At 46.4% G+C, this 23154-nt stretch overlaps 1 protein-coding gene across 6 annotated transcripts in view; it reads right to left on the minus strand.

The window, feature by feature from the left end:
• Positions 1-206: 206 nt before the first annotated feature.
• LOC106585272 (membrane-associated phosphatidylinositol transfer protein 2) overlaps positions 207-23154 on the minus strand; it is an 88331-nt gene continuing 65383 nt past the window's right edge. For 2 of the 6 annotated variants that reach the window (XM_014171315.3, XM_045706653.2), the window contains 22 exons: positions 22643-22984; positions 21330-21425; positions 18289-18393; positions 18081-18145; positions 16119-16190; positions 15101-15345; positions 14816-15005; positions 12628-12747; positions 12160-12374; positions 11746-11921; positions 11395-11565; positions 8976-9128; positions 7662-7826; positions 6261-6563; positions 5137-5285; positions 4918-5034; positions 4699-4815; positions 4302-4450; positions 2906-3055; positions 2598-2778; positions 2222-2350; positions 207-2108 (listed from right to left, as the gene is read on the minus strand). In XM_014171315.3, the coding sequence (XP_014026790.1) occupies positions 1749-2108; positions 2222-2350; positions 2598-2778; positions 2906-3055; positions 4302-4450; positions 4699-4815; positions 4918-5034; positions 5137-5285; positions 6261-6563; positions 7662-7826; positions 8976-9128; positions 11395-11565; positions 11746-11921; positions 12160-12374; positions 12628-12747; positions 14816-15005; positions 15101-15345; positions 16119-16190; positions 18081-18145; positions 18289-18393; positions 21330-21425; positions 22643-22984 (3770 nt within the window). In that variant the 3' untranslated portion in view covers positions 207-1748. The remainder of the gene's footprint in view (positions 2109-2221; positions 2351-2597; positions 2779-2905; positions 3056-4301; positions 4451-4698; positions 4816-4917; positions 5035-5136; positions 5286-6260; positions 6564-7661; positions 7827-8975; positions 9129-11394; positions 11566-11745; positions 11922-12159; positions 12375-12627; positions 12748-14815; positions 15006-15100; positions 15346-16118; positions 16191-18080; positions 18146-18288; positions 18394-21329; positions 21426-22642; positions 22985-23154) is intronic. The other 4 variants (XM_082968550.1, XM_082968551.1, XM_014171322.3 and 1 more) reach the window with 4 other exon arrangements.

Here is a 23154-nt window from a genome sequence, read left to right on the forward strand (position 1 = left end):
CTCTACAGACAATTCCTTCGACGTCATGGCTTGTTTTTTGCTCTGCCATGCACTGTCAACTGTGGGAACTGTGGGGATATGTGCCTTACCAAATCATGTCCAATCAATTGAATTTACAGGTGGACTCCAATCAAGTTGTAGAAACATCTCAAGGATGATCAATGGAAAAAGGATGCACCTGAGCTGATAGCAAAGGGTCTGAATACTTATGTCCTTTACATTTTATTTATTATTTACATTTGCATACATTTATAAAAACCGGTTTTCACTTTGTCATTATGGGGTATTGTGTGTAGATTGATGAGGAAAATATGTAATTTTATCCATTTTAGAATAACAACGTAACAAAATGTGGCAAAAGTCAAGGGGTCTGAATAGTTTCCGAATGCACTGTAATAATAGCAGATACATTAATACTAGTCTTGTGATTTGCATGATCAGTCAATCTGGTAGAAATACAATACTGTGCAAGGCAAATACCTCTGCTGTGTATTGGCTGCTGCGGATGATTGCTTGAGAAAACAACCTAGAAAATGAAACACTACGTAGTTAACAGAACTAAAACACTTAAGTTCACAAAAAAAAGTATATATACATTTATATCTATCTAAAAAGAATGAAAAAGTGTATCCTGAATGTGATTGTGTATCTCCTCAGTGTGAAGAGGATACAAGATAATGGCCCCTTGGTAGACCTGACCCCAGCTCAACATACAATACTATAGACAAGCCTTGATCATCTTCAACTATACAATCAATCATCCCAAACGAGGTCCACAGAGCAGTTTCAGCCCGTCTCAAAGGACATCTTGGATTCAGCTTATCCCTTCACATATAGTATACAATTTCATACGGCCTACTTTGGCACATCACCTTACAGTAATACAAGTTTGCCCTGAAAGTGATATCTATAAATATACCTGTTGTGTAGGCAATGATTGCAGTGGCCTATAGCTAATGTAACATGTTCTGTATGATAGCACAGACAATAATTGGGTTCTCAACTGTAACCAAAGAGCAATTGGTACACAACCTTGGGAGTATTGCAGCTGCTCTAGAAATGTCATGATTCTATATTGGCTGTATTTGTGTGGTTATGGAGACTGTAGACTGCCATGGTACAAGGAGGATAAAACACACCTGTATAACCCAGGGTGGAAGATGGGGGACATTGATCTATCAGGACTTAACCCAAACCTGCAGCATGGGGGCGCTGAATTACCACAGAATGGAATCAGCTCCACTCCGAAGCCCCAGTCCAGGACATACACTATGTATATTGATGTGATATTACAGACATTGATAAATAAACACTAAAACAATATGCAACTTTTTCTTTAGGAGTCTCTTGCTATTGTTGGCCAATGGTTTGTGTGTTGTGCATGCATGTTCCTTGCTTAAATAAGATGCTTCTTAAAAAGGCTTTTCTCCATTGTATCACTGTCTGAAGTAAAAAGAGCCTCTGACCGTAGATTTTTGTTGATTCAGGTATATTGATGGTGTCGCTTTACAAAGACTGATTCGTAGCACCTAAGGTTTTCAATGCTGTATTCTCTCATTCTACTTCCTGTCTCTATATTTAGAGCCTTGAAAGCCTATGTTCAGCATCTCTCTCCCATCTTGAAATGACTTGTCATCTTAATTTATTTAATTATTTTACAGGCTTTCCCTCCTTTCTCAATTTCATCCTCTTCTTCTCTAACTTTACACACTCTCCTTATCCTCCCTCTCTTATCTACCTCTCTAACCCTACTTTGGGTTGAAAATCCCAGGTTCCAGCTTGGTGCTGCCACTGCGGCCCCAGCAGCCTGCTGCCATGCTCATGCTGCGCTGGGCTGGTCCCGGGCCGTGCTGGCTGTGGCTGTGGCTGTCTGACTGGCTCTGTGTGCGCTCTGGTCTGCTGTGGCCGCTGCCGGTGGACGAGCTGGTGGTCGGCTGGGCGGAAATGGTGCGCAGCAGGTGGTTCCGCTTCCGCAGAAAGTCGCTTTTTGCACCCAGACCAAAGCTGCCTTTCCGTAGGACCATGCGGGCACTGCTGGTCTTTGGTGGCCGGGAGCGCTGGTTGTACTCCAGCTGAGAGAGGTGGGTCGCATAGCCCTCAGTAATGAACTGTTGGGACAGGCAGGGGAAAGAGACAGTCATAAAATGTAATGGTGTGCTGCATATAGTAAACTACAGGACCAGGACTAAACTCAAATGTCAGAAGTGCATGTGTATCGTACCTGGCACTGAGCTTGCATCTTCTTGGAGGGTCGGCCAATGATGTAGATCTGGGAGGGAGAGAGGCCGATGGAGGTGTAGACGGAAATGTCTTTGGTAGAACCGTAGCCAGCAAAGATCTTCATGTGAGCCTGTGGAACCAGCAAATTAAGTGTCATCTATAAATTCTGACCAAGACAACTTATTTTCTTAAATCTCTCATCTTTTTGTTTGCCCCATCTCCTCAATCATCTCTTCACCCTTCATTGTCCCCCATCATGCATTTTGCACCATTCCCCTTAGCCCTCAACTACTTTTGAACCTACCCCAGCCTGTTACCCACCTTCAGTCCCCTCCAGAAACCCACCACCCAACCCCAACCCCCACTCCCATCCTGACCTCCATGAGTGACTTGAGGAAGTTGGCCTTGTGTCTGAGTGGGTCGTGGACCAGGCCGTCACAGAAGGAGACGATGCCATGGGGAAAGTTATGCTGAGACAGCCAGGCCACCACTCTCTGCTTCTGCATGTCTGGACGCCCTGTCACATAGACGATCAGATAGCCCAGGTCCTGCCAGTGCCTGGAAACAAATCAAACAGTATAAGAAAGAGTGGAGAGAGTGCAATACAATGGGTTATAGAAACAAAAACAGATCAATCATTTTGGTGGTTATGACTATCCACCTAGTGATGACAGGTGCATATTACCTGACCACGTCGACTGCTCCGGCGCGCACTTTGGGGTCGCTCCCCATGATGGACACACTGGCAGCAAATGAGCCGTCTATACTGAACACCACAAACTCTGTCCCACGGGGAAGCACTGTCAGGTAGCTGTCTGCAAATGTGTGGTCCCCCCTGGCAGTGATGGGAGACAAAATAATTGAATGATGGAGGAGGAAAGATGGATACAAATGGAAAGAAATTAAGAAACAGAATAAAAAAAGATATCAGAGAAATGTAAAAGCGAGGTCACCACTTATCAGGCCTCAGGACTGGATTGGCTGAAAGAGGCCATACAAGAGCGTGCCATAGATGCCAGTCTCACCTGACCACCAGTTTGACCGGATAGACACCAACCCCCAGTCTCACCTGACCACCAGTTTGACCGGATAGACACCAACCCCCAGTCTCACCTGACCACCAGTTTGACCAGATAGACACCAACCCCCAGTCTCACCTGACCACCAGTTTGACCGGATAGACACCAACCCCCAGTCTCACCTGACCACCAGTTTGACCAGATAGACACCAACCCCCAGTCTCACCTGACCACCAGTTTGACCGGATAGACACCAACTCCCAGTCTCACCTGACCACCAGTTTGACCAGATAGACACCAACCCCCAGTCTCACCTGACCACCAGTTTGACCGGATAGACACCAACTCCCAGTCTCACCTGACCACCAGTTTGACCGGATAGACACCAACCCCCAGTCTCACCTGACCACCAGTTTGACCGGATAGACACCAACCCCCAGTCTCACCTGACCACCAGTTTGACCGGATAGACACCAACCCCCAGTCTCACCTGACCACCAGTTTGACCAGATAGACACCAACCCCCAGTCTCACCTGACCACCAGTTTGACCGGATAGACACCAACCCCCAGTCTCACCTGACCACCAGTTTGACCGGATAGACACCAACCCCCAGTCTCACCTGACCACCAGTTTGACCAGATAGACACCAACCTCCAGTCTCACCTGACCACCAGTTTGACCGGATAGACACCAACCCCCAGTCTCACCTGACCACCAGTTTGACCAGATAGACACCAACCCCCAGTCTCACCTGACCACCAGTTTGACCGGATAGACACCAACCCCCAGTCTCACCTGACCACCAGTTTGACCGGATAGACACCAACCCCCAGTCTCACCTGACCACCAGTTTGACCGGATAGACACCAACCCCCAGTCTCACCTGACCACCAGTTTGACCAGATAGACACCAACCCCCAGTCTCACCTGACCACCAGTTTGACCGGATAGACACCAACCCCCAGTCTCACCTGACCACCAGTTTGACCGGATAGACACCAACCCCCAGTCTCACCTGACCACCAGTTTGACCGGATAGACACCAACTCCCAGTCTCACCTGACCACCAGTTTGACCGGATAGACACCAACTCCCAGCCGTTTGCTCTCTGGGATGATGAAGGACACGCGGCCGCTGCTGTTGGTCAGCTCCGTGTCAAAGTACACCCAGTCTCCAGATGGGGGCTGGGTCATGATGTGGATGTCCACCTGTAAACATAGAGATATACGACCACTATGAACACAAACACATAGGATTTGCACATACATGTGCTGTGTGTTGGATTGAAAACAAATACAGACATGACTCATGGATTGAGGGATTAGTACATATATTTGGGATTAGGGATATATTTGTATATAGGCCTTTATAAGTTAGACACATACTGTTTTCATTGTTGTAATGATAAATAAAAATAATGATTGCTGAGAGAGAGAGAGCGAGAGAGAGGGCCCACCTTCTCCCCTGTCAATGTGACCATGTCCAGAGGTCCGTACATGAAGCGGCCAGTCACGATCTGCTGCCCATCTTCTGTGAACACTGCATCATTCACACGATGATTGGCTGTCACATTCTGTCAAAGACACAGACTCATGAATAGATTGAGACAATTACAGTGTTAGCCTATAGAATGAATATCTGTGATCAACACTGTTCTAATTGGACCAGACCGTACCCTGATCTTGACGTGGGTTCTCTTCCTGAGCCACTTCTCCCGAGGTTTGGATGGAGTGAACTCTGACACCTCCTTACCATCCAGCTCCAGTATGCTGGAGTTTTCATGCCTCATCACCTAAAAGAAACATATAGATGACCCCATACCTACTCACCATGCCTACACTAGTGTAAAGGGGGCGAGAAGCACAGGCCATGGATGTTTGGGGGGTGAGCTTACCTGTCGCAGCAGGAAGGACACGACATCAGTGGACTCCCAGTAGGATGCATGGAAGAGGTGCGGTAGTGCCACCGTGGGGAAGGCTGTCAGGGCATCAGGGCAGTACAAGGCAAAGTCCATACGCTTGGTTCCCCACCAACGGGCTGCGACTGCACGGTGAGAGGGGGTACATGGGTAAGGGTGGGGTGGCATGGGGGCAGAGGGGCAAAAACATCCCAATACACACCCCTGGAAAGGTTAAAACATTAACCGTTTGAAGGAAGACTGCATTCAATCATAAACCACTATCAAAGCCCAGATAGTCCACAGCAGTTCCTCAGCTAGAAGGGAAGTAAGACAGGAGTTGAAGAGTGTTACTCCCAGCTGACAAAGCTTTGAAACAAATATAGGAGGGAAGATAATGTTTATGCAATACTTATATTGTTAAAGTTAGTACAAGAAACATGAGTCAATGTTAAAGCGGCGTAGTTATTTGTATTAGTATATGAAACATGAAGAAAAGGGGAGATGGGATTAAAAAGACACCAAATAAAAGTGAACAAGTGGATTCACACTGGGACTGTCACTGATCAATTAATATTTGCCTCCAGAACAGGCTGGGACAAAAATATCAAATAACATTTTGTTATTGTTTCACTCTATTGAACTGTATCTGTTACAGTGTCCATAGGGCTCCACCACATGGCAGTGGTAAAATTGTGTGATGGTTTTGTAAAGATATCTTCCGTTTTGTTGGTGGTGGACTGCTCATAAACTCACCTATGTTCAATGGTGTTAACTGTGAGGCAGAGACTGGCAAATTGGGCCAGTAGCCTTCCCGCTATATCATTTGGATGATGGGTATGTTACACTTTTAAAGTGTAAAGTTGTTTGGGACTATTGTATACAATAGACATATTCCACCAGGGAAGAGGGTTGGGGTCAGTCCTTTCTGAGCAGAGTTCATCATAGAAACAGAGAGGGAGAGTGAGTCAAGCTGGGAGAAGTCTAGGGTAGACAAGAGATTGAAAAGAGATTGTTTGCACAATAAATGAGGATTTAAAGAGGGGGAGGATAGGAGTCAGTAGTAGCCTCAGCCTGGCTTTGGTACAGAGTTGATAGGGTCCAGTCTCTTAGAAGAATACCTTGATCCACCTCAGCCTGGGAGTCCAGGGAGACCAGGTCATATATGGTATAATCCAGGCCAGTTGACAGATGTCTCTCTAACTGACCAGAGCCACAGGGGCTTACACCTCTGTTAGCGTCTGAGTCTGCCTCTGGGTCTGGTTGTGGCCCGTTGTCTGTGTCAGTAGATCCTCGGACTGGATCAGTCCTTTCTTTTCTATGGGATTTAGGGGGGCTTCTCAGGGAGAATTTGGTTTGTGATGTCAGGGCGATTTGGGACAAAAGGCTGAGTTTTTTGGTTTGGTTAGTTTGGCATGGTTGTGCTATGGGAAACAAAACAAAAAGAAAGAAACCAGGTGAAAATTATTGATGGATAATGACAAAGGAAATTGGTGTCATACAGTATAATGCAGTTAATTCCAGTTTACAAACATACATGTGAAGTACTTTTGCTACCAGCTGCATTCACAACCTGAAAATGTCTTCAAAACAAAATATTCAATTGAGTTTCCGATTGGTCCTCAGATGAACTGAAAAAAAGAAGGTTATAATTATATATTCAACAAAACTCATTTTCATACTTTTTTTTCACAACATATTGTGCACTCTCAGTTTTGTTGTATTCCTGACATTTTTTTCCCATGGCATTTCTTCCAATAACCATGAACTAGAAATGATCTCATCAATGCACTACTGCAACTTCCTGAGTACATTGTTAGTAAATGTTTTGAAAGCCATGTGATACTTCTGTAGGTGTTATTAGGCCTTATATAGGACATATCCGTTACTTTGGGAGAAAATCTTTACATCAAACACAACAGAAGCTTGGTCACCTTGGCAGACAGTGCGACAGGGAGCGAACAATGCAGGAATGATTCAGCTAAACGGCTCTCTACATGCATGGCAAACATTAAATAAATGCAGAACGCAGCCTTTGCATTTATATTCAAACAATGGGTCAGAGTAAGACAGACACGCAGTGAAAGGAGGTGAGCTTTGGTTTCTTTAGTAGTAGAGTGATAATCTTCTAGCACATTGTATTTGAACAATGGATAACGTCCACTGTTTGCTCCCTCTATGATGAAGGGGCTTAGAGCAGTGCAATCCATCACAGCTGTCATAATGTGTTGGAGCTAGCTAGCAGGTAACTGTGTGGTTATTCCGTGAATGCAGGCACAACTGGGTCCCTACAGAGCCGCTCGGCATCCGGTGCACTGAGTGATGTGGGCAGTCTGAGTAAGGACGGTTAGAATGAGCGAGAGAGAAAAGGTTAAGAGGAGATTGAAGGAGTGCGGTGGAGTAGGAAGAGGAAGATAGAACAGGACAGAAAAGAAAAGAGGGGGTCGAACTAAGGAGAGAGAAGAGATTGACTGAAAGAGGAGTTGAGAGAGAGAGATACTTGTGGTAATGAGAACACTTACTGTTGGCTATGTTGGTGGCAGTGTAACTGTCTGCCATTCCTGAAACCTGGCTGGCAATGCTGACCTCACTGGCCCTGCGCAGGCCCCGGCAGTGGGGGCCTGTAACGGGGGAGGAGGGGTACGAACTGTCCATGAAGACACCACCATGAGACTGAACAACATCCGCTATTGAGTCGAAACAAGGAGATCCCATTAGACATAGACAAGACAAGAGGAGGATGAACAGCGAGGGAACAGGATGAGAAGGAGGGGGTTGCAACCAAGAAATGTGATGGACCGCACCATGGTTTCAGAAACAAGCAGGTGCCAAAGTCAGATTTCCTGGACAATCAGTGAGTGATCAGATAGTGGACTGATTCATACAACAGCATGTTAAAAGTGAGATGTTACTCCATTGGTTGTCACAGCACTATGCCTCAAAGTTTTTAATATCTGTCAAATGATTAGCTGGATTATTATTACCATGTATTACTAAAGTGGTAACAGTCTCATTTAGTATGTGAAGCTAATCAACATGTTGTTGTAACAAAAAAGTCAGGAGATACTATATTCACCACCATCACAAGCAGAAAAACACAAGGATACACAATTACAATGCAAGGGGCAGGGTTCCATGATTCAAGCAGACATCTGAGCAACACAGTCAGTTTAGCTTCCAAGCCTCAGATTTGGCAAAATCTACCAGAAGACAGTTCTCTAGTCACAGTGTTATGGTTTATATGGAGACCTTTGCCTACCACCTTAATCACAATCCCCAACTCTTGTATTTGATGTTGAGGAGATGCTGCAGCAGCAAAGAAACCACATCACAACAATGAGTGCAGGAAGTGGCACGCTATTTACATACCATTACAAAGGACATAAATCATTTATGGCAATAGCAAAACACAGCAAAACAAGGACAGACTCTTCCAGGTCAAGGTTTCATTCACTGTGGAACCCCTTGCGGTCTCTGTAAATCATAAAAATGCCAACAATAATGACTATTGCATTTTGATGAGCAAAATCACCTGATTGTTTAGAGATTCTGAGGGCCATGCTAATGAGCTATAATAAAGGCAATGGACTGAATCCTACAGAACGAGGGCTCATATAGGACATGATTGACCTGGAACAGCCAGTAATGTGACCCCAACTCTTGACTGGGGTAACATTCCCAAAGCATTCTAATGCACCAGTATTGGTAAGGGTGTGAAAACATACACACACAGACAAAGTCATTGTGGAAAGAGGGTGCAACTAACACAAAAAGACATGTACGACACAGAGTGAGAGACATCGGGGGGATGCAAGTGAAGAGGAGAGGCTACACACACTCTAGAACAGCAGGTGTGGCCTTGAGGGAGCCCTCCTGCCAGTTTAGCACGGGCACAGGGATGCAGGTCTCGCTGATAGATTCCTGACAGCGGAAAGAGAGGGGGGTCCCACTATCGAGCAGGAGCTGAGGGTTGCTCTGGACTGTCTCCACTAAAGGGGGAGGTGGGGGATCAGAGGGTAGGGGTCAGAGTTTTCAGGGTAAGGGGGTAGGTTTTTGCAGAGATGGGGGTAGGAGGTCGAGAGAGGGGAAAGGAAGACAATGAAGACACAGAAAACATGAAGCAATAACAAGAACAGAAATGTGAAACAGGAATTGTGAGTCAAGCCCTTAGAGCTACAGGAAATACTGCAGTATAAGTAACTAAGGCAACAACAGGTTGTAGTAGAGCTAAGGGGAGCAGGATGATGCTGTTCTTGGATTCTAATTCAGGCTCTGTTGGTTCTAACCAAAGCCATATACAGTATACAGTGCATTTGGAAAGTATTCAGATCCCTTGAGTTTTTCCACATTTTGTTACGTTACAGCCGTATTATAAAATTGATTAAATCGTTTTTTCCCCTCATCACTCTACACACAATACCCCATAATGATAAATGTTTTTTTGAAAGTTTTGCAAATTTATTAAAAATAAAATACTGATATATCACATTTACATAAGTATTCAGACCCTTTACTCTGTACTTTGTTGAAGCACCTTTGGCAGTGATTAGACAAGCTTTGCACAGCTTTATCAAGACAAAGGAGATGATTGTGGACTACAGGAAAAGGAGGACTGAGCACGCCCCCATTCTCATCGACGGGGCTGTAGTGGAGCAGGTTGAGAGCTTCAAGTTCATTGGTGAACACATCACCAACAAACTAACATGGTTCAAGCACACCAAGACAGTATTGAAGAGGACACGACAAAACCTATTCTCCCACAGGAGACTGAAAAGATTTGACTATAAGACTCCTGAACAGCTAATCAAATGGCTACCCAGACTATTTGCATTGTGCCTCCCCCCGGGAATACTGCTGCTACTCTCTGTTATTATCTATGCATAATCACTTTAATAACTCCACCTACATGTACATATTACCTCAATTACCTCGACACCGGTGCCCCCGCACATTGACTCTGTACCGGTACCCCCTGTATATAGCCCTGCTATTGTTATTTTACTGCTACTCTTTAATTATTTCTTATCTCTTACTTTGTTTATTTTTATTTATTTTTGTATTTTCTTAAAACTGCATTGTTGGTTAAGGGCTTGTAAGTAAGCATTTCACCTGTTGTATTCGGCGCATGTAACAAATAAAATTGTATTTTGGGAGTTTCTCCCATTCTTCTCTGCAGTTCCTTTCAAGCTCTGTCAGGTTGGATGGTGAGCGTCGCTGCACAGCTATTTTCAGGTCTCTCCAGAGATGTTCGATCGGGTTCAAGTCTGGGCTCTGGCTGGGCCACTAAAGGACATGCAGAGACTTGTCCCAAAGCCACTCCTGCGTTGTCTTGGCTGTGTGCTTAGGGTTGTTGTCCTGTTGGAAGGTGAACCTTCACCCCAGTCTAAGGTCCTGAGCGCTTTGGAGCAGGTTCTCTCTCTCTGTACTTTACTCTGTTCATCGTTCCCTCGACCCAGACTAGTCTCCCAGTCCCTGCCGCTGAAAAACATCCCCACAGCATGATGCTGTCACCACCATGCATCACAGTGGGGATGGTGCCAGGTTTCCTCCAGACGTTAACGCTTGGTATTCAGGCCAAAGAGTTCAATCTTGGTTTTATCAGACCAGAGAATCTTGTTTCTCATGGTCTGAGACCCCTTTAGGTGCCTTTTGGAAAACTCCAATCGGGGTTTTGTGTGCCTTTAACTGAGGAGTGGCCACTCTACCATAAAGGCCTGATTGGTGGAGTGTTGCAGAGATGGTTGTCCTTCTGGAAGGTACTCTCATCTCCACAGAGGAAATCTAGAGCTCTTGGGTTCTTGGTCACCTCCCTGACCAAGGCCCTTCTCACCATTTTAGAATAAAAATGTAACGTAAAAGGGAAGGGGTCTGAATACTTTCTGAATGCACTGCATAGAGTTCGACCATTTTTGTTCTTCATTTTTCTCAACTTGAAGCTATTTTCGGTGTCTCGCTCTATAGCAATCAACAGACCACTGGCAATAGGTATCGGAGACATTCCCTGCACGTGTGGGAAAGAAGTCAGAAAACAAACAACATAATCCATCACGTCAGTTTCTACACACTCTGCTACATCACACAGTGTCCCCAATGGTTAAGCAAAACAAGGGCTATATAACCAATGAATGTAACAAATGAGTACATTTTTTGTTGGCATACATTTCCACAACAGACATATGCTCATACAGGTACTGGCGTGTGTGTGAGTGTGTGTGTCTGAGTGAACTCTTCCAGCTCTCATTCCAGTGTGCTCACCCAGTAGAGCGGAGTTGCCGTCCCCCAGGGGGAAGCGTGTGTAGCGGGGAACATTGAAGGGGGGCAGGAGGTGGAACTTCTTCTCCAGGAGGGGCTCCAGGCGCGAGGCCGAGGGGTCGGCTGGATGGAACAGGTTGTAGACCTGCTGGCAAGCTGGGCGCAGCTGGGCCACTAAGGGGAGACAGGTGTTGACAGGCATAAAAGAAGGAGAAGGGGGTTTCAAGGAGATAAGACCCCACAGTACCTCCTTGGTTCTCACTACCTGATTCATAGAACAAAAATGTTCACATATTAAAATAACACATTTTTAAAGCACTTTATTCATTTCCCCCTCTGTTTAGGTGGGATTACCATCCAGCACAGGAATGACAGTCTTCCTCAGGGCGAGGACAAGGCCCAGAGGAGAGCCGAAGAGGAAGAAGTCTGCCACCTCAAAGTCAAACTTCCCCAGACAGCCTGCATCCTGGAAGGTGCTGCTGCTGGACCTGCGGGAGCACGGGTCGGTCTGCAGGACACTGGAGTGGAGGCTGAGGGGACAACAATAGACAAACAGCCAGAGTCAGAAGGAGGGAAGCACATACTGTGTTCTGTGTATACATGTGAATGTGTAAGACAGAGATCAATGTAGGTAAAAGATTACAGCAACCCATGACTCAACAATATCACATGCATAGCCATACCCTTCTCAGTACAGTGACAGTAACTATTATCCATCAGCTACATCAATGATGGAATGTAACTGTAGTAATATAGATCCTGTCACACCTGGTCAGGAAGGCCTGGTGGTGTTTGATGGTGTCCAGCTCGTATGTGGAGGAGTCGCTCCTTTTGCGCGGCTGCTGTCTCTTGGAGTCGTCTGGTCCTCCTGAGCGGGGGATGTCGACGTTGCTGAGGCTCAGGTGGCGGCTGCCCTCCAGGGTGGGAGAGGCAGAGCCGTGCCCACTGTTTATGATGATGCCTGGGGAGAGGAGGTCCTGATCCTGCAGGGAGGGATGGGGGGGCAGATGTTGGGGAATGTATGCTGAACTTGACTGACATGCAAACGGCACCAGATCTAGGTTGGGAGCTGGATAAGTGTCCTTCTCAGCAGAGAAATGTGGTGGTGAAATAGTAGAGTGTTGTAACTTTTATTTCGAGCTACTAGGTGAGTGAGTGTCTGTGATTTGGAGTATGGGTAACGATGTAAAGCTTAGGAACAGAGAGAGTAAATAAGCTTCGAGGTTTAGGTCTTACCTGTACGCTGATTACACTGCCCCTGCGGCTGCTGTTCTGGCTGTCACCAATAGTTTGGTTGCTGCTGCACAATGCGTCAAACCCCAGGATCCCTCCCACACAGTCCCCAATCAGGCACACCTACACAGAGGTCACAGGTCAATTTACTAAAACAGATCAGGTCATTAGATATCAAACAGGATGCAGATAAAGGCTTCCAACCCCTTTTAAAATAATCAGCTGTAATAACCACATAATCAAACACACATTTGCAGGCGCACACAAGTAAAAATAATCTGTCAAATGATGTGAGCATCTGACAATTTGTTCGAAAAATGTATACTAAATTCAACTTGCGACAAATATTGAATGCTAGTGTCATTTTTCTTACTTAAAAGAAACAGAAAACACCCACATAATTCAGAAACCGAAAACACCCACATAATTCATTTGGTGTTGAAAGGATTCAAATCCAAATGATGTTTTTCAGAAGAAATCTCCTCTTGGAAACATGCTCTTGCCATTTTAGAGCTCCAAATAAAGAGCAGGCCAGGCCCGTGTCGACGGAGAGGCTGACAGGCCCGTGTCGACGGAGAGGCTGACAGGCCCGTGTCGACGGAGAAGCTGACAGGCCCGTGTCGACGGAGAGGCTGACAGGCCCGTGTCGACGGAGAGGCTGACAGGCCCGTGTCGACGAGAGGCTGACAGGCCCGTGTCGACGGAGAGGCTGACAGGCCCGTGTCGACGGAGAGGCTGACAGGCCCGTGTCGACGGAGAGGCTGACAGGCCCGTGTCGACGGAGAGGCTGACAGGCCCGTGTCGACGGAGAGGCTGACAGGCCCGTGTCGACGGAGAGGCTGACAGGCCCGTGTCGACGGAGAGGCTGACAGGCCCTTGTCGACGGAGAGGCTGACAGGCCCGTAGTAACGGAGAGGCTGACAGGCCCGTATTAACGGAGAGGCTGACAGGCCCGTAGTAACGGAGAGGCTGACAGGCCCGTGTCGACGGAGAGGCTGACAGGCCCGTGTCGACGGAGAGGCTGACAGGCCCGTATCGACGGAGAGGCTGACAGGCCCGTATCGACGGAGAGGCTGACAGGCCCGTAGTAACGGAGAGGCTGACAGGCCCGTATCGACGGAGAGGCTGACAGGCCCGTATCGACGGAGAGGCTGACAGGCCCGTATCGACGGAGAGGCTGACAGGCCCGTATCGACGGAGAGGCTGACAGGCCCGTATCGACGGAGAGGCTGACAGGCCCGTATCGACGGAGAGGCTGACAGGCCCGTATCGACGGAGAGGCTGACAGGCCCGTATCGACGGAGAGGCTGACAGGCCCGTATCGACGGAGAGGCTGACAGGCCCGTGTCGACGGAGAGGCTGACAGGCCCGTGTCGACGGAGAAGCTGACAGGCCCGTGTCGACGGAGAGGCTGACAGGCCCGTAGTAACGGAGAGGCTGACAGGCCCGTGTCGACGGAGAGGCTGACAGGCCCGTGTCGACGGAGAGGCTGACAGGCCCGTGTCGACGGAGAGGCTGACAGGCCCGTGTCGACGGAGAGGCTGACAGGCCCGTGTCGACGGAGAGGCTGACAGGCCCGTGTCGACGGAGAGGCTGACAGGCCCGTGTCGACGGAGAGGCTGACAGGCCCGTGTCGACGGAGAGGCTGACAGGCCCGTGTCGACGGAGAGGCTGACAGGCCCGTAGTAACGGAGAGGCTGACAGGCCCGTAGTAACGGAGAGGCTGACAGGCCCGTAGTAACGGAGAGGCTGACAGGCCCGTGTCGACGGAGAGGCTGACAGGCCCGTGTCGACGGAGAGGCTGACAGGCCCGTATCGACGGAGAGGCTGACAGGCCCGTATCGACGGAGAGGCTGACAGGCCCGTAGTAACGGAGAGGCTGACAGGCCCGTATCGACGGAGAGGCTGACAGGCCCGTAATAACGGAGAGGCTGACAGGCCCGTATCGACGGAGAGGCTGACAGGCCCGTATCGACGGAGAGGCTGACAGGCCCGTATCGACGGAGAGGCTGACAGGCCCGTATCGACGGAGAGGCTGACAGGCCCGTATCGACGGAGAGGCTGACAGGCCCGTATCGACGGAGAGGCTGACAGGCCCGTATCGACGGAGAGGCTGACAGGCCCGTAGTGACGGAGAGGCTGACAGGCCCGTAATAACGGAGAGGCTGACAGGCCAGTAGCAGCTCCTCACCTGGCCAGAGAAGGTTGCCCCGTTCAGGGACTTGATGAAGTCATTGTACACCTGGTTGGCTCTCATGATGACGGTGGCCACAGCCTCCTGGTACTGGGGGGCGGAGGTGGCCAGGAGAGGCAGGGCAGCCAGGGGGATGTGGTCCTGACTGCTAGACAGACAGCTCTCATCATAACTGTATGGGCTGAGACTGAAGCCAGGGATATACACACAGGGGAAGGTTAGTAATAGTAGTAGGTTGTGTACACAATATCTACGGTTGTGTAGTGTGTGTGTGTCCCTCACTTGGTCACCAGGGAGAAGGCCTCAGCGCAGATGGCGGGACAGGGAACCAGACGGATGGCGATGCGGCCCAGCGCAGTGGGATAGTGCACGCGCATCACTGCGTCAAAGGCCGTGCTGATAGTGTTGATGTCGCCTTGCTTACTGGTCTGGTCCCCTCCGCCCGTGTCCAGGATGTTGCCCCCATGTAACACCAGGATCAGCACATGAATCTTAGAAGGCTGCAGACATTGCTGGGAGGACAGGTCCTATTATGGGGGAGGAAAGGAGGGGGAATGGATGGAGTGAATGGGAGGTAAAGAGAAAAGGCAGGATGAGGGACATTAGAGAGATCTGTTAAACTCAAGGGAAATGAAGCCATTCACCCATAGAACCATGCTTCTGGCTTGGCTGCTAAAGTATCATGACCACTGACAACATGCTTCTTGACTTACTCACAAAAACCACACTGAGACAATAACAAGGCTTTGTGGTTGCACACACCTCTTCAGTATATAGCGAAACATCTCATTGTGTGTTCAGTGTGCACTTCCACTTCCTTCAGATATGAAACTCAGGAAGCGTATACAGTTTGTGATAACTACACCCTATCCAGCAACAGCATGCCTGTCCAGCTTTCCTCTTCACACTCAGAGCATCATAAAGAGACGCTGACCAACCTACACCCCAGCTGGTCACACTGCAAACGCTTCCAACTTTAGCCAACCACTACAACAACAAGAAAAACCAAGGGCAAAGACACATTTGTATACAAATACAAATCCACACTCACATAAAAAGGGAAAACGTGAATGTGAAGTTTTTGTGTGTTCAAAAACTCACATTTTTCACGGAGGCTGTACACAGTACACTTCACGGCACGGCTACAGTTCAGAGGATATTTCATAAGGGATAGGGGGTTTGAGGAGTAGAGGGGGTGGGCTAGGGCAAAGACAGGAGCAGGGCGGTTAGTACTGGGTCTGTTAGGGTGTCTGTGGATCTACTCTGGCCCATAATGCAATGGGACAGGATGTTTACTTACTGACTGGTGCTTGGTTACGGTGATGGTGGGAATGGTAGAGCTATAGGCTTGCCTGCTAACAGAGCCACGCATCTGAACACAAGAGGACAGAGAGGCTGAAGGAGTGGACCTCTCTCTGACTGCCACCACTAAAGCCCTACACAGAATATTCACTTCAACACCTACTGTTAGGCTTGAGCGCTTTAGTGGCTGGGTGACTGGGATTTAAGTTTCCTTTTAGCTTATACCTCCTGCATGTTTAATGTTGATATTTTGTCTGAATATGATCTCAGCCAGACCGCATCTACAGTTGAAGTCGGAAGTTTACATACACTTAGGTTGCAGTAATTCAAACTCATTTTTCAACCACTCCACACATTTCTTGTTAACAAACTATCATTTTGGCAAGTCGGTTAGGACATCTACTTTGTGCATGACACAAGTCATTTTTCCAATAATTGTTTACAGACAGATTATTTCACTTATAATTCACTGTATCACAATTCCAGTGGGTCAGAAGTTTGCATACACTAAGTTGACTATGCCTTTAAACAGCTTTGAAAATTCCAGAAAATGATGTCATAGCTTTAGAAGCTTCTGATAGGCTAATTTACATAATTTGAGTCAATTGGAGGTGTACCTGTGGATGTATTTCAAGGCCTACCTTCAAACTCAGTACCTCTTTGTTTGACATCATGGGAAAATCAAAAGAAATCATCCAAGACCCCAGAAAAAAATGTGTAGACCTCCACAAGTCTGGTTCATCCTTGGGAGCAATTTCCAAACGCCTGAAGGTACCACGTTCATCTGTACAAACAATAGTACGCAAGTATAAACACCATGGGACCACGCAGCCGTCATACCGCTCAGGAAGGAGACACCTTCTGTCTCCTAGAGATGAACGTACTTTGGTGCGAAAAGTGCAAATCAATCCCAGAACAACAGCAAAGGACCTTGTGAAGATGCTGGAGGAAACAGGTCCAAAAGTATCTATAGCCACAGTAAAATGAGTCCTTTATCGACATAACCTGAAAGGCCGCTCAGCAAGGAAGAAGCCTTTGCTCCAAAACGGCCATAAAAAAGACAGATTACGGTTTGCAACTGCACATGGGAACAAAGATCGTACTTTTTGGAGAAATGTCCTCTGATCTGATGAAACAAAAATAGAACTGTTTGGCCATAATGACCATCGTCATGTTTGGAGGAAAAAGGGGGAGGCTTGCAAGCGAAGAACACCATCCCAACCGTGAAGCATGGGGGTGGCAGCATCATGTTGTGGGGGTGCTTTGCTGCAGGAGGGACTGGTGCACGTCTTAAAATAGATGGCATCATGAGGAGGACAATTAGGTGGATATATTGAAGCAACATCTCAAGACATCAGTCAGGAAGTTAAAGCTTGGTCGCAAATTGGTCTTCAAATGGACAATGAGCCCAAGCATACTTCCAAAGTTGTGGCAAAATGGCTTAAGGACAACAAAGTCAAGGTATTGGAGTGGCCATCACAAAGCCCTGAACTCAATCCTATAGAAAATTTGTGGGCAGAACTGAAAAGTGTGTGAGAGCAAGGAGGCCTACAAACCTGACTCAGTTACACCAGCTCTGTCAGGAGGAATAGGCCAAAATTCACCCAACTTATTGTGGGAAGCTTGTGGAAGGCTACCTGAAATGATTAACCCAAATTAAACAATTTAAAGGCAATGCTACCAAATACTAATTGAGTGTATGTAAACTTCTGACCCACTGGGAATGTGATGAAAGAAAATCATTCAGTGGTGTTCCTAACTGACCTAAGACAGGGAATTTTTACTAGGATTAAATGGCAGGAATTGTGAAAAACTGAGTTTAAATGTATTTGGCTAAGATGTATGTAAACTTCCGACTTCAACTGTATGTAACATGTTACGGATTTTGGGTCTGGCTGTCATGGTGTTGTTGGTATACCAAGGTTCAGATGAAAAGCCCTTCACCCTCTCAAGTACCTACCTCATCTAGTCTCTCCTCGCTGGCTGCCCTCTCATAGTCCCCTGCCATATCCTTGTACAGCTCTCCTGCAGAAACATCCACAGACACACTTTAACGTCGAGAATCAGAGTAATATAACACTGTCGGTAAAAAAAGACACTGACACGAACTCCATCTCCTCTGTCTCGCCTATCTCCCATAATACAACACACAGCGTTTGTCTCCATACCAGGAATGTCTTCTGCATCAGCCGCCTCAATCTTGTCCATGAGGTCATTGGAGTTCCACTTGGCAATCTCCTTGGGGAAAATCTGTTCATCATCTGACAAGTCCTCTGTGGGGAGAAGGGACAGGATTTGTTTTACCAGGTGTCCATATTACCAAGTATAACACCTGTTAAGTCAATGTGCCATTTTATCCCATCTACAATATATTCAGCAGTGGTGGAAAAAGTACCCCATTTTTATACTTGAGTAAAAGTAAAGATACCTTAATAGAAAGTTACTCAAGTACGAGGGGAAGGCACCAAGTACTACTTGAGTAAAAGTTTAAAAGTGTTTGGTTTCAAATAAACTTAAGTATCAAAAGTAAATATAATTGCTAAAATATACTTAAGTATCAAAACTAAAAGTATAAATAATTCAAATTCCTTATAGAAAGCAAAGCTGACTGCACCATTTTCTTGTTTAAAAAAATGTATGGATAGCCAGGGGCACACTCCAACACTCAGACATTATTTACAAAAGATGCATTTGTGTTTGTGAGTCCGCCAGAACATAGGCAGGCAGTAGGGATGACCACGTGTTCTCCTGGTAAGTGCGTGAATTTCACAATGTTCCTGTCTTGCTAAGCATTCAAAATGTAACGACTACTTTGGGTTGTCAGGGAAAATGTATGGAGTAAAAAGTACAATATTTTCTTTAGGAATGTAGTTAAGTAAAAGTTGTCAAAAATATAAATAGTAAAGTACAGATACCCCAAAAAACGTAGTACTTTAAAGTATTTTTACTTAAGTACTTTACACCACTGATATTTAGGGCCCTGTTTTTCAAAAGTTATCCATCTGGATTTTGCCTATCAGATAGGATTAAATGCATAGAAATAGAATGAATAGAATGGGGGGGGGGGGTGCCCATTCAAGTCAATGATTCATCCGTTCTTTTCATTATATTTCTATGCATTTAATCCTTCCCTAGAGGCGAAATCCAGATAACATTTGAAAAACTGGGCCCAGATGACCAGTCACAGATCATTCTCAAACATTCTGTGACAAGGAACACTGAACGTTTTAGACATTTATATGTTCACAAATGTGAAAGGGGCTTCCGTTTACTGGCTGAGTACAGATAGAGATAAACATACAGTACACCCTGATCTCTACCATAGGATATTGTGGCCAATCATTGTAGATAAATATTAATACTGATAAAGTAATTACTACCCTGAATTGTATGTTCCTTTAGAAACCATAGTGGTTTTGGAATAGCATAGCCTCCTCAATCAAATCCCCAAGCCACTGGGATCTTTCAGTGAAATCACATTACACAACCTGTAGCCTATGCACATCCGCTTTATCAAAAGGTCACCACTCAAACCTCCAAAACAATGTTTTGCTGGTCCTCAGTTGCACAGATCAGGGAGAAGCTCAGTCCAGGTAAAGAAGCTGAGCAGTGTAAAAGCTGCTACATGAGCAGGAGCATTTATCGGAGTACGCTCAAACACTTTTCAGTGTGAATTTATTCAAACGATGCTACAGAGCAGTAGCATTCATGTGTCACATTGGTTTAATCATTCCATGATCTGACATGCAATGGTCATGAATGGATACAGTGTAAGTACTGTGGCACTACGATGACGGAATGTTACAGCTATATGCCTACTATCAGACTTGATTCTGTTCATTTAATTAGACATATGTATGCATATTACATATGCCTGTATGTATGCTGTTGTCATCCTTGTACTCTCTATAAAATCGTGTCACCATCTGATCACGGTAATCTTAATGAACGGCTCATACAGAGACAAGGCATGGGTGTTCTCAGCTCTTATGATATGCCACTGTACTACTCACAAGGAAACTGTAATGAGGAAAAGACTCCATGGAACCAATGTCAGTACTTACTGTCCTATTACATTACAACCCCCACCAAACTGCTGCTCTAGAAATCTTTGCTCATTATGGCAATGTTTTCAGAGTTCATTATCAAGGGATTAACTCATGAAGAGACTGAGTAGGGTTGCTTGTGTAATAAAATAGTTACAGTGAAGTATTATTTGATTATGTTTCAGCATTTAGTTTCCACATTTTAATTGATTTAAAATAACTAATCAGGTGGCCAATGAAAAGTTGAAGACTCCCGATAGCCACCTACTGGGGTGTGCATAATGGTGTATACATACCACGCTATGATAGTTAGAGGAAAAACAGATGAATCCAGGGATGAAACAATCATTTATATTCACCAGAAACAGCTACCATCTCATTGTGAACATAAATAATGGCACAAACACCAAAAGCATACAGCTATATATATTTGAACATGCAGCTAAATGCACATTTACAATGCAGTTACTTCATGACATCTCATGACCATTTCAACAGTTGATACAGATTTAATCCACATAGCATCAGTATCATCTAAATAAATAGATACAAAGGAATCATGCATTGCTTTATTATTCTTATTTCATTACTTCTTACTTTATTATGTCATATAAACAAATCTAAGTTAATCATGCTTCCACACATACACGTACAGGTAATAGAACATCATTTTGTGGATTGACATGATGGGATGATTGACTCTCAACAGGCAATGTGTGGTGGATGTGGGGAGGTGATGAGCTTTACGAAGTACAGACTTAGTCTTTACGAACTGTCTGATAAGTGCAATAGCGAGGGCGTAAAGGTGTGTGTTGTGTGTGTGTAGGAAGGCAGGGTGAGATAGTTTTGTCAGTGGGGAACAGGTGAAGGTAGAGGGTGATGATTTCAGCACTTCTTCAGGACAAGCCAAAACCCGGGGTGAGTCCTCTCCTGGGCTCACCCAGCAGATGAACAGAAGTGGCGAGCTACACCCACCTATTTCAACCGCAGGCCAAAAGCATGCTGGGTATCTGGGTAGCTTAAGAACTGATCTGTGTTGAAGAGACGCATGCAGAGTCAAAGGAGGAAGCAACAGTAGGGTTACGGGAATGGAACACACTACTAGTGTCTACTGTAACCTACTCTAGGACTCTAAGAGGACTACATCAAAATGGTGGTTTTACCGTGAGCATCAAAGAACTCCTCTTCTGAGCTGTCGTCGGAGTCTCGTGCTATGCTCTGCATCCTCCATTCAGAGAGGCTGTGCCGTGATGGGCTCGCTGAAACAGAGGGGAACAAACCGTACCGCTGTTATTTTAAGACCCAACTGCATCATATTCCCACTGATGCACACGCGTGTGCGCGCACACACACACACACACACACACACACACACACACACACACACACACACACACACACACACACACACACACACACACACCACACACACACACACACACACACACACACACACACACACACACACACACACACACACACACACACACACACAGTCTCTGTTATGCTTGACTTAATCACAGATCAATTGCTCAGTGGTCAGGAGGGGGAGTGAAGAGTGGAGTCCAACATAACACAGACACACCGACAGTCAATTAGCACACAGAAATGTCTCTTTGAAAGCCTGGCTGGCCCATGCTGGATGCTCATGGGCTAGGGAGCGCAGCTGTGCCTGTCAGCCCAGAGAGGGGAGCAGCAGAGGTGGAGCGGAGGGTCAGTGTGAAGAGAGTCAGCCTCCTCTAGCCTGTGATGTCAATACTGCTGCTATAAATAGCCCAGGAGAGCGCAGTAGAGGGGGATAATAATAGTGATGGGGGGAAAAAATGATATACAGTTACATATCGGGATATTATCTTTGACGATATAGCGTAACATATTGACAAAAACACAATATTATTTTTGCGCTAGTTGGCTGTACCTGCACCAAAACGGAGTATTTTTCCTTCATAGCCTGTTCTCCATCTTCTTTTCAAATAGGGAGCCAATCTGTTTTGAGCACTTTTATTTCCATGACTGATCAAAACTTGTTTTCTCATGGCTCTCTCTTGTACTTCTGCAGCAGACACATAGTGAGCAATATGTTTGGATAATTGAATCGCAATAAAATCACAGTACCAAATAGCAATATATATCATCCCGGCACCTAAGTATCGTGATAATATCACATCGTGAGGTCCCTGGCAATTCCCGTTCCTAGGTAATAAGGGGTGAAATGAGGCTGACTGGTGGCAGGCAGGATTCTGACTGGTGTTTAAAGGTGGGGATGGGGGTTGTACTCTCTGTAGGAGAGGTGTTTGTCCTTAGACTGTATATTGAACAGGCAGGTAAACAAAATCTGGATAAAGCAGGGACAGTGGTAGTTTAGATACAGCACCTAGATACATACTCAATAACACATGATGTCTGTACACCACCTGCTTGTTATACAGTTCAATATCTCCACACGGATACAGACAATTGGGCTCAAACGTCTCACCTCCTCTCTTGGATGAGCGGGAGGATCTGGAGGAGGTGGACCACTGCTTGGTGAGCCCTGCTCGTTTTGTTTGGAGAGTGTCTCCCCCGCCCACTGCACTGACCACCTCCTCAGTTTCTAAGGAGCTGATGGTATCTTTGGCCTCCTGGTTCTTGTCTGGGGATGAAGCAGCTCCATTGGCCTCGGTGGCCTCCTCTGCCTGGCTGAACTGGGCCATCTTCTGAGCCAGGGCCAGCTGGGTCTCAAGCTCCAGCTGTCTGATGTCCTCAATGGTCAAGCCGTACCACTCATCCTGCCAGCACCAGGCCTGCCGGTGGGCCCGCACCATCACCTTCCTCAGCCCTGAGGGAGGGGAGATTATTTTAGACAGACAGCACTGGAAAACATCAGTGTATCCCACCTGGCCGCCACCTCAAACATCTTGACACGATTTCAGCTGAAGTTTGCTAGCTAAACTAGTCAGCAGCAGCATGCCTGTAGTATGGAAACACTACTTCTCTTGGACCAAGCAC

This window comes from Salmo salar, chromosome 24 (assembly GCF_965601325.2).
Source record: "Salmo salar chromosome 24, fSalSal1, whole genome shotgun sequence".
Lineage (NCBI taxonomy): Eukaryota > Metazoa > Chordata > Actinopteri > Salmoniformes > Salmonidae > Salmo > Salmo salar.